The sequence below is a fragment of the Camellia sinensis genome, chromosome 4, assembly GCF_055761805.1.
Source record: "Camellia sinensis isolate YWXY chromosome 4, ASM5576180v1, whole genome shotgun sequence".
In the NCBI taxonomy this organism is placed as follows: Eukaryota; Viridiplantae; Streptophyta; class Magnoliopsida; order Ericales; family Theaceae; genus Camellia; species Camellia sinensis.
Window position 1 is genome coordinate 77,836,766 of NC_138964.1, and position 14,604 is coordinate 77,851,369.

Sequence of the window (14,604 nt, forward strand, 5' to 3'; positions counted from 1 at the left end):
ATATCTAATTAAAGATAAAACTACCATGATCTGATTGATTATCTCACCAGATATCTTCCTTTGCTCCAATTTAATAATGAGAAAGAAGAGGAAGAGGGGTATAAGATAAGATAAGAGCCGTAGCATACAAGCAAAAGTGACGAGAGGAGAAATGCTTTCGGTGACTTGTCAATCACATTATAATTATCAAACAATCTTTTAACCCTTTCTAACAAAATTTACATGAGCCCTACGTCACCCCCGAACTACTAGGTCTGGTGGGTGCTGCTGTGAGGTTTGTGGGGCTTGTTCCGAGCCTAATTTGTGGGAAGGAAAATTTACCCATAAGTTCTAGTTTCTGAAAAGTTGAATCATTTAGTCTTAAAAGTTTTCTTATGTTCCATTTAGTCCATTTGCACATCAATCTAATGTTTGAAACATTAATCTGATGTTCGAAATCTAATGTTCGAAACATTAATCTGATGTTTGAAACATTGTAATGGGACCTTTCAGTCTATAAGAAAACTTTTAGGACTAAACAGTGTATAAGTTATTAATTTGGGATTTATTGCTGCATCCCCCTTGTGGGAATTTATTTTACGCTTAATTTGATAATTTAAATTATTTGTATTATAAAATTTATTAAATATATTATTTATTTAAAAATTTAAATTAATTGAATGTTTATAATCTCATGAAAGGGTTTTAATTGCTTTTAATAGTATTATCAAAATTATATATGATATTCATTTATTTTTTTTACAAAAAGAATGTGATGTTATTATAGAACTACAAATATCTGATTAACTAAATTTTTTTTTTAATAAATGATAAATGATTTAAATTATTAAAATAAGTTTAAAATAAACTCACACAGATCTTACAGTAGTTACTGCTGGGACATATTCACAACAATAACCCCATCCTAAACTACCATCACCCATCTATCTATCTATCTATGTCTACTTGTGCCTCAAATCTATAGGTACATATCCTTATAATTCAATGTAATTGAAGCCAATTAAAATTAAAAAAAAAAAAAAAAAAGTTGTTTAGAAAGGAAAGGGTAATTTAGGAATAAAAAATCTATGAAGACTTGGTATCAAGTTTAGCCTTTGCACTTCTACACATTGTCTCAAACAGAGGCGATTTCCGGCAATGCTCTAATAAATTATGGCATTCTCATTCGGGAGATTTGTTTCCTTCTCTCCTACCCTCTTTCTTTGGATCTCATCTCTTAGGAGGAGGGAGTTTTGTTAAGGTATGTTCTGAACACCGGTTGTGCTTTGAGTCGTCTTTGGCTTCATGTTTTTGGGTGCCGACCTGATCTCCCCCTTTTCACCGATATCTTTATTTACCTTAGAGTTCTACTTTAATAGTTTTGCTTTAATAGATCCAATTTTTCATGATCCGAACCCGCCCCTATAGGTTAGGATCATAACCGGCCAGTAATCATAAGACTACCTACGGCCTCAGATAAAATCCAACAATATTTAATAGTAGGAGGTCAAAAGTGGAAGCATAATAATTAATTTTTATCTAATGTATTGTGTAACGCCCTGATAATATTACAATAAGATCATCACACAACAGATATTAAATAACAACAAATGTTTGAATATAATCGTCTCCCATTCATAAGATTTCACCTTTTTTCAAAATTATAACACATGTAGAATGCATTTACAAGTCCGAACCCTAAATCTATAGCATGTGTCATCAGTAAAAGATATGAAATAAGAGTATACAGATATAGTGATGCCCTATTGGCTACAACTTTCCAAGACGGTACTTTGTTACAACAAAATGTGAGTTTAAACTCAATACAAATAAAGCCATAGGTTTATACAAAATAAATGTAACAACAACCAATAATAGAAGCTTTAGGCTTTTAGTCCTCCCAAGCTATTGCCTTGGCGGAGGCATATGATCAGCACCTGAAAATGATTTTCTATATAGGGTGAGTCAAAACCCAATAAAGATACTCTAACACAGTGCATGAATCTTAACGGTGTCATTAAGTGAATGCATATGCAATGCTTGTGTCAAACACATTTTTATATTTTTTTCCAAAACCATGCAATGCCAAGTTTACATCTCAATTCATGAATTCATTTCCTTTATAATAGAAAACAGGACAGTGGATACAACACTGGAAATCTCTAGGACGTGTCTACAAGTAGGCTACAAGTACTACCAATTTGTCATTTTTATTGGTATTAACCAGAAAGCTCGACACATAACCGCACGATTTTCTAGATTTTCACTAAGGATACACAGGCCAACAAATACCACAACTACACTTCTACCCATATTCACCACGGTATTTGTCCATTTTTCTCAAAACAACGACCATTTTCAATATGCTAAATATGTTACAATGCTCAATGCAAATGGATGAGATAATAGTTTCAATTCACCTAATTCTCATGCAATTTCTACAGCAATCATAGTTATCTTCCACCGATAGCCCAAAATAGATATCTTGAAGCAGAGAAATAATTTTTAACATAGATATACTTTTCAACATTTCCAAATAGAAGTGTGTAGACACCCCATTTTTGACCGTCCTCAAGACTTGGACGTCACCGTTTGAACACTCGGTGATCATCCATGTTTATGTTCGTCTTGAGTTCCCGGAGGTCTCGGCTTGCGCGCCTTGCCTCAAGATCTCTCGACTCGACTGTTTAGTGTCTGGTTTTGCACCAAACACTTGTGTTTTGCCTTGGAGGGGCAAGGAATGCCTTGTGAGGCATCTCCACACATCACCGGCCATGGCCAGAGGCCATCGGCTGGAGTTTTGTTGCCATCGGCAATGTATATTGCCAGTCGGCATTCTTTGTTGCCGGTCGGCAGTCCATTTTGTCAAAATGACAATTTTGATCAGCCGACTACTGTTCATCTACTTTTAGTAGGTATTTTGTGATAGCTGGCACCCACTCTGTTCCCCTCCATACACGTGTATGGAGGAATTTCCCTCTAAGCAAGCTTGTTTGATAAGCTTTGCAAGGGGGACTTCTATAAGAGGAGGGCTCTCCTCCTCCTTCTTGGTTGGAAATTTTTGAGAGAAAAACCAGAGCTTATACATATACATACACACTCTCTCTCTATATTTCCCTCTGTCTCCTCCCTTGTGTGTGTTTTGTGGCCTAAAAGTGCATTTTTACCTTACTTTTGCACTAATACACACACCATTACACCTTGCTCCGGGATTGAGAGGCTTTGAGGGTTGATTCTTGAGTTTTTAGACTGATTTTGATCAAAAGAAGAGGGCTGCATTGGCTGTTCTTGAGGTGTTCTTCAAGGGTAATCACTTTGCTTTAGTTTCCCCAAACTTGCACTAGTTTTTTACCTATCTTGCTTGCTGATTTAGGCCTTGTGCATAACATAAAAAAAGCTTATATTTTCATGCTTAAGAACTTTCATTAAGGGTGTTTTGTGGTTTGAGTTCAAACTCACCATCTTAGGCCTTATTTGGCCTTTTTGGTGCTTCCTTTGTGAGGCTTTGTTTTCTTGAGTGTCTTAGTCTTCTTACCACTGAAAACCAGTGGATTTTCAATGGTAAGGAAGGTGGTTTGAAGTCTTGTATAGGGGAGGGACACCCCTCTCCCTTCATTGCCTCATTTCCTTGCCTTTTGGCTTAAAGGGCAACATGTATGCTTGACTGATTTTGGCCCTATTTCAGAGGTTTTTGGGTGTCTCTAGGTCACATGTTATCTCTGTTTTTGGCCGGATTTGTGCCCTTTTGCATGCTTAACATACTTGCTTTACATTCCTCTATTTGGCCTAGAAATGCATCTTGTGTTTAGGTCATGATTCTTGCATGTGTTAGCCTAATTTCATGAAGGTATTGGCATTACTTTACCATGTTTAAGGCCTGTTGGCCATCTGTTTCAGTCATGCTTGCCATGTTTGGTGTCATCTCTTTGTGTTTTGGCTTGTAAGCCTTGAGTATATTGGCCTCTAGCATGCGTAGCTTAGACCATCCTCATGATTTGGCATCATTTAGGATCGTATTTCAGTCAATAAATCATGTTTGTATGTTTGCATATGTGACCTCTTTCATGCTTTGAGGATGTGCCCTTTTATGCCTAGAAATGAGTTTTGGTGCATGCATCTCATTGGAGCCACTTAAGTTGCCATATCAGTGGGTTTTGGAGTCCATTTTTGCATGCTAGGATTCTGTTTTTGCTTGTCTAATTCATGCCATGAATGGTCATGTTAGTGGAAGTAAGGCGCCCCCCTTTTTGTGCCTTAGCCTTAGGTCCATTGGCTTGCGTGTTGGCATGAGTGCTTGTCCACCATTTTGGGCACTTTTGGCCACTGTTTTGGGGTGGATTGAGGTCTGCCCCTTTATGGTTTAAGTCCACCATTGCATGCTTGTCTCATGTTTGTTGCATGATTGCTTCATTAGGTGTTGTAACATGATGATCCTATTGCTTAAATCGTCTATGTTTGCATTGCATTTGCATCTTGCATGCCTAGCATTGCATACTTGCCATGGTAGTTGCATGGCATTTGGCATGCCTTGCATCTTAATCTCATGTTGTATCTTTGAGTCATATTTGCATAACATGCATTGCATTACTTGGTTTGGGGTGTCAAACCAAGTGTGAGGGTTAAGGAGCGTTCATACTATAAGTGATGTAACGCGTCTTAACTCTCGGTCACCGGGGCCCTTGACTTTGGCATGATAGGATCTTGGTCCTCATTTGTGTGTTGCATGCATTTGTACATCAAATTGCAACCTTGGCTCCTTAGGCTATCATGCATCAAATTCACTATTGATAGCCCGAGGGTCAAGGGCCATGTTCCCTTGAGTCCGTTACATGATTGGGAGAGTAGCCATGCATACACTTGCTTGAAATTCCATGCCATACACTGTCTGTCCTTGTTGCTGTCAAAAATCAGATTCTGCAGGGACTTTCTGCCGACCGGCAGTGTTAAGTGCCGACCGGCAATCCTTCCTGGGCCGATAGCTTCATCAACTGCCGATGGATATTTTCAATGGCCGGTGGACATTTCCTTCAGCCGATGGTGTTCCATAGTGTTCAGGGGACCTGTCCTAGAACTTTGGCAATTTTCAGAAAAGCAGGGCAATGTAAACAGAGGCAACAGTGGTATGGTACGGACTTTCCGGGCGAGACGGGTTCAAGCATGCATCATTCGCGCATCCCGAGGCGGGGGCTGTGGCCACCTTTCTTCTTTTTTGCATTCATTCTGTTAATTAATTAGAAATTCTGTAATAATTTATGTGTTTATTATTCGGACTGTAATATTTATTCGGACCCTCCGAGTGAGGGCAATTGTGTAATAAGTGTGCGTGAGTGTGTGTATGTCTTCCAACCCCACGTCTTTCTTCCCTTTTATTTACCTGCTTATGATGGTAGACTAGGGCATATTTAAATTAGCATACCTTATGCTATGCATGCGTGCATCCATACATTTGTCTTGCATGCACCGGGCTCGGCGCATCATTCTAACTGCATCTGTATTTCAATTCCAAATTGAATACGTGTTAATCGTAGCATTTCACATGCCATGTTTAGGATAGCCGAGCCTGCTTGGATTGCATCTTTGCATGTGTTGCATTAGCCATTTCAAATATGAACTAGGATCATGCATGTGATTACTAACTAGTTCCTGTCTTGGCTTGGAGTACTCTGTAAGTTCTTTTGCTTTAGCATCCTTGCATGCGTGTGAGTGTTGCCATGACAGTATGATTACTATGAGGCTAGCTGCTTATGTGATATAACTGCTTGAATGCCTGTGGATGGAGGTTAAAATTACCTAAATTGGGATAACGCATTAAAACTGTGAGTTTTAAAGCCCACTAGATAGTGGCAAAACCATATTTTCTAAAAACCCACTCGAGGGTGGTAAAACTTGCATTTTAGCCTACCTACGAGTAGCAAACCATTTTCAAAACAAACATGAAATGTTTTTGTTCCAATTTAGGCGATTTGGTCTATACTTATTTGCTGTGTGCATAACATAGTAATTCTAGGCTAATAAATGGAATAAGAACACATAACGTTTTCAAAACTGGATATCACGGTTAGTAAAGGCCGGTCTTCAGACCGGGCGAGAGGGGGTGCTCATAGCTGACCTTCCCCGATCGTACCCAAGTTCCCGAGCCGAAGCAACTTTGGTGATGACGGACACGTGGCCTTTGGCACCGAGTCAGGGTTTCCTAAATTCCCCCATTTTAAAATATTTAGGTGGCGACTCTGTATCTGGCAAAGCAGTCCATGTTTGGCACTTCTTTTCAAAAAATCTGTTTCTCAAAACGATTTGCCAGATTTGGACTCTTTGGTTCAGATTAAGAACCGTGACACAAATCGAGTCCGAACTGTAGCGAGGGCCCCCCACGCGGGCGCATCTACAAAGTGATAATTCATATCCAACTCCACCACCATCATCATCATTGTTCCAATTCCATAAAACCAACATCAATTCCATTTTTCCTTTTCAAAACCAAATATTCACAATTTAGGAAAAAAAACCACCTTTCTTTAAAAATCAATTTTCATGGATAAATCCACCATCTATTACAATTCAACCATTTTTACAAGGTCACAATCATATACAAGAACCCATTGTAAAGATCTCTCTTTTGATTTCAAAGCCAAAACCCTAGATTTTTTTCAAAATTCCCCATATCACAACACCTTTTTTAAAAGACAAATAACAAAGTTAATCATAAAAAGGTCAAAGTAATCCCTACCTCAAGAAAAAGACCCAAAGAAAAGAAGGGTAGAACTCGATGGAGCCGGAAACACGAACTTGTCTGATTAAAATGAAGCCCTCGATGTGTTCTACCTTTTTAACAAAAGGACTAGGGTGTAGAGAGTGATGGATCAAGGTGTATTTGGGCCAAATGTACAAGAACTAGAGAGAGAGAGAGAGAGAGAGAGAGAGAGAGAGAGAGAAGATCTTAGATTTACAAAGAGAGAGAAGTGAAAAAGTGATCTTTACAACTTGATATACGCACAGACCGCTCGAGTGCAGGAATGGTCGCTTGAGCGACTAGACACAGCAAGTGAGACCGCTCGAGCGAACAAAGTGACCACTCAAGTAAAGAACACCACCCTCAAAGTACTTTTGTAGGCCTGCAAAAGTACTGGGAGTTCCAAAAGACCGCTCGAACGCAAGAAGGACCGCTCGAGCCAACATCGCTCTAGCACAAGAAACATTGCCCGAGCAAAGAATGCCATACTCCTAGTAGTTTTACAGACTTGCAAAAGTACTGGAAGTTCTCAAAGTTCGCTCGAGCAAATGAAAGTTTACTTGAGCGAACAAGCAAAAATCTGGCCTGCATAATTTTAAAAAGACTAACTCCCAATTTGTTTCAAACATAACCAAGGCACCCCAATAACCAAACTCAACAATGAATGAGATAGAAAAAGACATGAACAACCATCAAGGCAAGAAAATCAGGATCCAAAACAATGAACGGGTCAAGTTTAAACCAGAATCGCTATAAGCTATGCTTATATGGCATAACAAAACATTTCCCATATATATAATAACTCACACCATAGATAATTACATAATACAAATTCCAGGATCATTCAATCATCCCTTGTCACACAGTTCAACCTTAAAATATTTACATATATGGTCAAGTGACCGACAAAATGGGGACAGAAATTCAAAAGAGTAAATTAAAAGCCTCGTGCGTAAGGCCACCCTGGTTAGCTACACAAAAACTCAGTTTCCTTTCTCATTTCCACTAAGGCTGTGGTTGGACATCTCGTTGCTTACCTGCATACATATAAATACAAAGTGAACGATAGCCCAGTGAATAATACCAAAGTAAAGAGGTCATATGAATGAGACTCTTAGATAGATAAATCATACTCATGTGTAACACATATAGGTCATTATCAAAACAAAACGACCTCAGGCCCATTCTACTATGCTCAAAGCATGTCAAATGAGCAAAACATCCTTAGGTCTAACATTTATTCATAACTTGACCTCAGGTCTAATGGATCCATATACAATTGACCATTGGTCCTTCGAAACATATGCACAAAATGACCTCGAGTCCATCATTTCCATTTTCACATTGATGTGCATGCTCAAGTCATGATAATGTTCACAATCGTGTTCATATTCAAAATGACCTTTGGTCTAATCAATTCCTTATTCAAAATGACCTTTGGTCCATTTAAAACAAACATACAAAACGACCTTCTATCCAATTCACATATATAAGATGACCTTAGGTCTATCTTGTTAAACATTCTAAGCGACCTTAAGCCCATTCCATCTGCTTGTCAAATATACCAAACAGTCTTAGGCCAATTTCATATTTTCATTAAACATACCAAATGGCCTTGAGCCCATTTCATATTCATACAAAACAACCTTCGGTCGAATCATATAGTTTCATACTTATCAATCACCTTTACGAATTAGATAGATAGAATACTCATTCTTAGTACAAATTCATAAGTTTAGAAGCTTACCACATACGAAACATTTAGAAAACAATACATACACAAAAATATCTTTACTAAGATATTACTCACTGTGGTCAGATGGCTGAATCGTCCTTGCAGTTGACCCTACACAATTTACAACACAATGGGTCATAATATAATTCAAACCGTTCTTTAGTCTACTTAATTTTCTTCGGCTTATTTCTAGTTCTTTAATTCATTTAGAATGCTCAATGTGTGCCTAAGAATGCTCAAAAATGACAGAGAATGGAAATTGGAACATGAAACAACTTTTCAAAATTGCCTAAAATAGGGCACTTTGCTCGAGCGACCCCCTTGGTCTACAAAAGTAGTGGATGATTCATTTTTATGCTCAAGCCATCAATACATCGCTCGAGTGGTCCTTCGCTCGAACTACCTTTTGTTCGCTCGACCCACCTTTTGTTCGCTCGACCCACCTTTTGTTCGCTCGACCCACCTTTTGTTCACTCAACCCAATGTTTACAGTATGCAAAAATACTGTATGCCTTCAATGTGTGCTTGAGTAGCAACTTCACCGCTCGAGTGATGCTATCAAATTCTGGGATTTCCAGAATGCTATTTGAGCTTCAAAACACATGTTCAAAAGGTGTAGGTTTGCATATTAAGCACTAAACTTCAACTACATAACCATTAACATGAGTTCGATAATCAATTTACACAATTGAAGCTAAAAACATCAAGAATTCATCATGCATGCTCGTTTCAACTCAATATCTTTTCTAAAACTCTTTACATATGAAATTCAAGTTCATAGCCTCATGGATTATACATGCATGTACACAATAACTCCCTTTTTGACTTAAACAACATAGTTCATGCTCTAAAATGAAGAACTATAGAAAATTTACACATGCATGCACTTATTGATCCTAATCTCCACACGTTCAACTCAATTCTTGCATTTATTTACATACTCTTTTTAAATTTACATAATAAAGAACTTAAACTCATGAATTAGAGTTCAATTACTTACCTAGAGCTTTGACTATCACTTGCACTAGTAGATTTTGAGTTATTCTTCACAATCCTTAATTTCCTTAAGCAAATCTTCAAATATGATCTCCTTCTCTCTCTAGAATGGCTCACTCTCTCTCTAAAATGGCTCTCCTCAGATTTTTGAGCTTTCAAAATGAGTCTAAGCACTTGAATTAACCTACATATATGCTTGACTAATCAAATTGGCTAATCAAGGTTTAGTGCTAATTAATCAAGGCTCAAGTTTAATCAAATTTAATCTAATTATTTTGATCCGAATCGATTTTTAATTAAATTTCATCGTAGGCACTAAAAAATTATGCTAATCATAATGGTACAGTCAATTTTGGTTTCTGTCGCCTTTATAGGCTTCAATTTCAAATTATAACAGGAAATAGAACATATTTCTCTACGGTGGACAGATATAAAGTCAAAAACACATATAATCACATAAGTAGCACCCAAAATCATATTAAGCACATAATCACAAGCATAATTAAAGGTTAACAGTATCACACATAATAGGATTGTCACATTCTTCCCCCCCTCCCCTTAGGAAGGTTGGTCCTCCAAACTTATGTTACTTCCATTCAGAAATAGATGTGGATAGCGTTGTCGCATCTCATCTTTTACCCAAGTAGCTTCCCTTTCATAATGCTCTTTCCATTCCACTTTTTCCATTGGAATAGATTTGTTTCTCAGTTGTTTCACTTGTCGGTCGATGATCTGTTCTAGCCATTCCTCATATTCCATATTCTCACCAAGTGCTGTTTGGTGGTAATTAATGACATGGAACAGGTTTCGGAGATAACCCCACAACATTGATACATGGAACACATTGTGCATTTGCTCCATTCCTGGTGGTAAACCAACTCTATAAGCAACTGGCCCAAGTCTTTCCAAAACTTGAAACGACCCAATGTAACAATGTGATAACTTACCCTTCTTACTGAATCTTGATTGGCCTTTCATCGGAACTACACGAATGAACACATGGTCGCCAACCTCATACTCAATAGGTCTTGTAACATTTGCATAACTCTTTTGCCGACTATGTGCTATCTTGAGCCTTTGTTGGATAACTTTGATTTTGTTGGTAGTTGTTTGCACTAGTTCAAGTCCAAGTAAGACCCTATCCCTAAGTTCAGTCCAACAGATCAATGATCTATACTTTCTACCATACAAGGCTTCATACGATGCCATGCCAATACTAGAGTAGAAGCTATTATTTTATGCAAATTTAACCAACGAAAAGAAATTTTCCCAACTTCCTTGAAAATCTAAGGCACACATTTGGAGCATATCCTCAAGAGGCTGTATGGTCCGTTCTGATTGTCCATCTATTTGGGGACGGAATGCGGTACTAAATCAAAGTTCTGTTCCCATTGCTCTTTCTAGGCTTTTCCAGAGTCTAGACACAAATTTTGGATCTCTATCTAACACAATAGACACTGGAACTCCATGCAAACAAACAATTTCATCAACATATATAGTAGCTAATCTATATGCATCAAAAGTAGTTCTCACTGGCATAAAATGTGTATATTTAGTCAATCTATCAACTATAACCCAAATAAAGTCCATACTTCTAGGTGTTCGAGGTAGGCTAACAACAAAATCCATGGTTATGTGTTCTCACTTCTATTTTGGAATAGGGAGAGGTTGAAGTAGTCCTATCGGCTTTTGATGTTCAGCTTTAACTTACTGAGATTGAGGACATTTATAAACATACTCTGCAATTTCACGCTTCATATTTGGCCACTAGTAACTATGTTTTAAGTCCCGATACATCTTGTTATTGCCTGGATGCATTGCAAACATTGACTTGTGAGCTTCATACAGAATTCTCTTCTTTAACTCAAGGATGTTCAAAACACACAATCTGTTTTGGAATTTCAACGCTTCTTTTTTCACAACTATGCCCCGGTTTTGGATTCACTTTAATTTCATCAGTCATCTTCTTGAGGAATTCATCCTCTCCTTGCCTTAGCTTGATTTCATCAATAATTTTTCGGTTGGGCTGCAATGGCGACTATCAACCCACTTTGCTCATGTGACATTACTTTAATCTCGGACTTCTCAAAGTCTTGCAGGATTTCTTTCTGTTTAGTAAGTAGGTAAGCCAAGTTCCCCGTTGATTTTATGCTTAAGGCATCACCAACTGTATTGGCTTTCCCTAGGTGATATTGAATTTGGAGGTCGTAGTTTTTTATCAACTCAAGCCATCTTCTCTGACGCATGTTCAACTCCTTTTGAGTAAAGAAGTACTTTAGGCTTTTGTGATCTGTGTAAACTTTACATTTCGCCCCATACAAGTAGTGTCGCCAGATTTTCAAAGCGAACACAACTACGGCCAATTCTAAGTTGTGTGTTAGGTAGTTCTTTTCATGTGGTGTCAATTGTCAGGAGGCATAAGCATTTACCTTTCCGTTCTGCATTAACACAGAACCCAAACCCTTGTAAGAAGCATCACTAAATAGCACAAAATTTCCTATACCTTAAGGTAGTGTCAACACTGGTGCAGTAGTCAATCTTGTTTTCAGTTCTTGGAATGCGGATTCTCTTTCATCACTCTTTTCAAATGGTTGTCCTTTACTTGTAAGTTGGGTAAAAGGTATAGCTATTTTTGAAAAATCTTTCACAAACTGTCCATAGTATCCAGCTAAACCCATGAAATTGTGGACTTCAATTACATTTGTCGGTGTATGCCAGTTCACAATTGCCTTTATCTTCTATGGGTCTACTGAAATCCCATCTATGTTGATGACAAGGCCTAAAAACACAACCTCATCCAGCCAGAATTCACATTTCTTTAATTTAGCATACAACTTCTTTTCCCTAAGGGTTGCAATACAGTTCTCAAATGTTGCTTATGATCAATTTTACTCTTGAGCATATCAAGATGTCATCAATAAAGACTACAACAAACTCATCAAGATAAGACTTAAAAATTCGATTCAAAAGATCCATGAAAACCACAGGTGCATTAGTAACTCCAAAGGTCATAATAAGAAATTCGTAGTAACCATACCTGTCCAAAATGTTATTTTCTCAACATCTTCTACTTTCACCTTTAATTAGTGATACCCGGATCTCACATCAATTTTTGAAAACACTTGTGATCCCTGCAACTGATCAAACAAATCGTCAATACGGGACAAAGGGTATTTGTTTTCGATCTTTACCTTGTTCAATTCCCGATACTCAATACATAATTGTAAGGTCTCCATCTTTATTCTTTACAAATAATATCGATGTTCCCCAGGGTGAAGTACTCGGTCTAATAAAACCCTTATCAAGCAAGTCTTGCAGTTGTTGTTTCAATTATTTTATTTCAATAGTTGACATTCTGTAAGAAGTTTTCGAAATAGGTTGAGTGCCCGACACAATATCAATAGTAAACTCTATATCCCTGTCAACCAATTCCCCTAACAACCCATCCGGGAATACATCCGAAAATTCTCTAAAAATAGGGATACTATCTTGTTCAACATGAATGGATTCTTCAATCATCACACTACACAGATAACCCTGGCACCCTTTCCTAGGCAGTTTATATGCTTTCATTATTGAAATCAGATAAGGTGGAGGCACTTCCCCATTATCCACAAATATAAACTCATTATGTCCTGGAGGTCTAAATATAACTTGTTTTGTTACATAATCAATGGTGGCATAGTATTTAGCCAGCCAGTCCATACCCAAAATTACATTGAAGTGTCTAATATCCAAGGGCAACAAATCCACATATAAAGTCACACTCCCAATATGCATATCACAAAAACAATATACAAACGTACACAACACAAACTTCCTAGATGGAGCAGATACACACAACAAAAAAGGCAATGATTCTAGGGGTCTATTCAATCTAGATGCAAATGCAGTAGACACAAAGGAATGTGTTGTTCTGGAATCAATTAACACAAAAACATCTTGATTACATACAGTGATAGTACCTGAGAAGATGGCTTTAGTATTTCGGGTGTCACCTGGGATGAGCGTAAAGACTCTCCCTTGCCTTATTGTGTCTTTGGTAGTAGTAGGCCTCGTAGTATTCCCTGGTATTAGGATTGATCCGGCTGAGCTAGCCGCCGGTTTTCCACTTCTTTGTTGCTCCGTTTGGGTACAATCCCTTGCCATATGTCCCATTTTACCACATTTAAAAGAAACCACAAAAATACGGTAGCAAACCCCATAATGTTTCTTACCATATTGAATACATGTTGGTGTCGTGTCTCTGGTAGAGCTTGAAGTGCTTGAGGATCCCATATTCCACTTTTTCAATGATTCCTTCTTTGAGAAAAAGCCCTGCCTCTTTCTTTTCCAGTCAGTTGGTGGTCTACTCTGATTGGCCATATTAGTTTCTGACATTAAAGTCTGATCTAGTAGATCAATGTAAGTGGACACTTTCAACACATTCACCTTTTCCAAAATATCATTGCGGAGATCGCCCTCGGACTTTCTCGCTTTCTTATAGTCGGTGTCGACCATGTGCAATGCAAATCTAGCCGATTCTGTAAACTTGGCTTCATTCTCAGCCATTGTCATACTTCTTTGTTTAAGCCCCTCGAATTTAGACACCTTTCTATGACAGACACATTGGGAAAAGTATTTATTGTAGAAGATTTCCAAAAACTGTGCCCAGTCAATGCCTTTGTTATCCTTACGAGTCAACATCCAGCACCTCCTTGCTTCATCTTCAAGTGGAATGTTGCCAAGTGCATTTTTTGTGCCTCTAAGCATGGGAACACTTCAAACAATTTTTCTATGCCAGGGACTCAAGCTTCTACTTTTAAGGAGTTCGCTCCCCCGTGGAACGTCGGCGGTTTCATCTGCTTAAATTCTTTGGTAGGAGCTATTGTTCGGTCATCATTTTGCAAGTCTTGTACAAGTTGTACCAGAGGTGGAGGTGGAGGTGGTTGCCACTGTTGTTGCCATTGTTCTTGTTGCCTCAGTGTCTCTGGCATGTCATGTATTAATCTTTTCATTCGGTCTAGTCTAGCAGTAGAGGATTCCTCTATTTCATTGGCCTTTATTCTCACCATTATCTGATGAGACTTGTATTATATTTCATACAAAAACAATGTACACGATGTACATATACAGAAAGAGTATGCATTTACAGATAGGTAACAGTTCATATATCATGTAGTCA

The 14,604-nt window shown here is 38.0% G+C and overlaps 2 protein-coding genes across 2 annotated transcripts; both read right to left on the reverse strand.

Moving 5' to 3' along the window:
- Window positions 1–9,998: 9,998 nt before the first annotated feature.
- Window positions 9,999–10,649, reverse strand: LOC114303008 (uncharacterized). The gene has a single exon (XM_028248158.2). It carries the CDS (start codon window positions 10,647–10,649, stop codon window positions 9,999–10,001), a length of 651 nt encoding a protein of 216 aa, XP_028103959.2.
- Window positions 10,650–12,770: 2,121 nt separating this feature from the next.
- LOC114299103 (uncharacterized) lies at window positions 12,771–14,192 on the reverse strand. Its single transcript, XM_082923376.1, has one exon. It carries the CDS (start codon window positions 14,190–14,192, stop codon window positions 12,771–12,773), a length of 1,422 nt encoding a protein of 473 aa, XP_082779502.1.
- Between the last annotated feature and the right edge of the window lie 412 nt (window positions 14,193–14,604).

Bases quoted from the DNA above. Each gene is read 5' to 3' on its own strand.
- LOC114299103 (XM_082923376.1), bottom strand. From the start codon at position 14,192: ATGCTTAGAGGCACAAAAAATGCACTTGGCAACATTCCACTTGAAGAT.
- LOC114303008 (XM_028248158.2), bottom strand. From the start codon at position 10,649: ATGGCATCGTATGAAGCCTTGTATGGTAGAAAGTATAGATCATTGATC.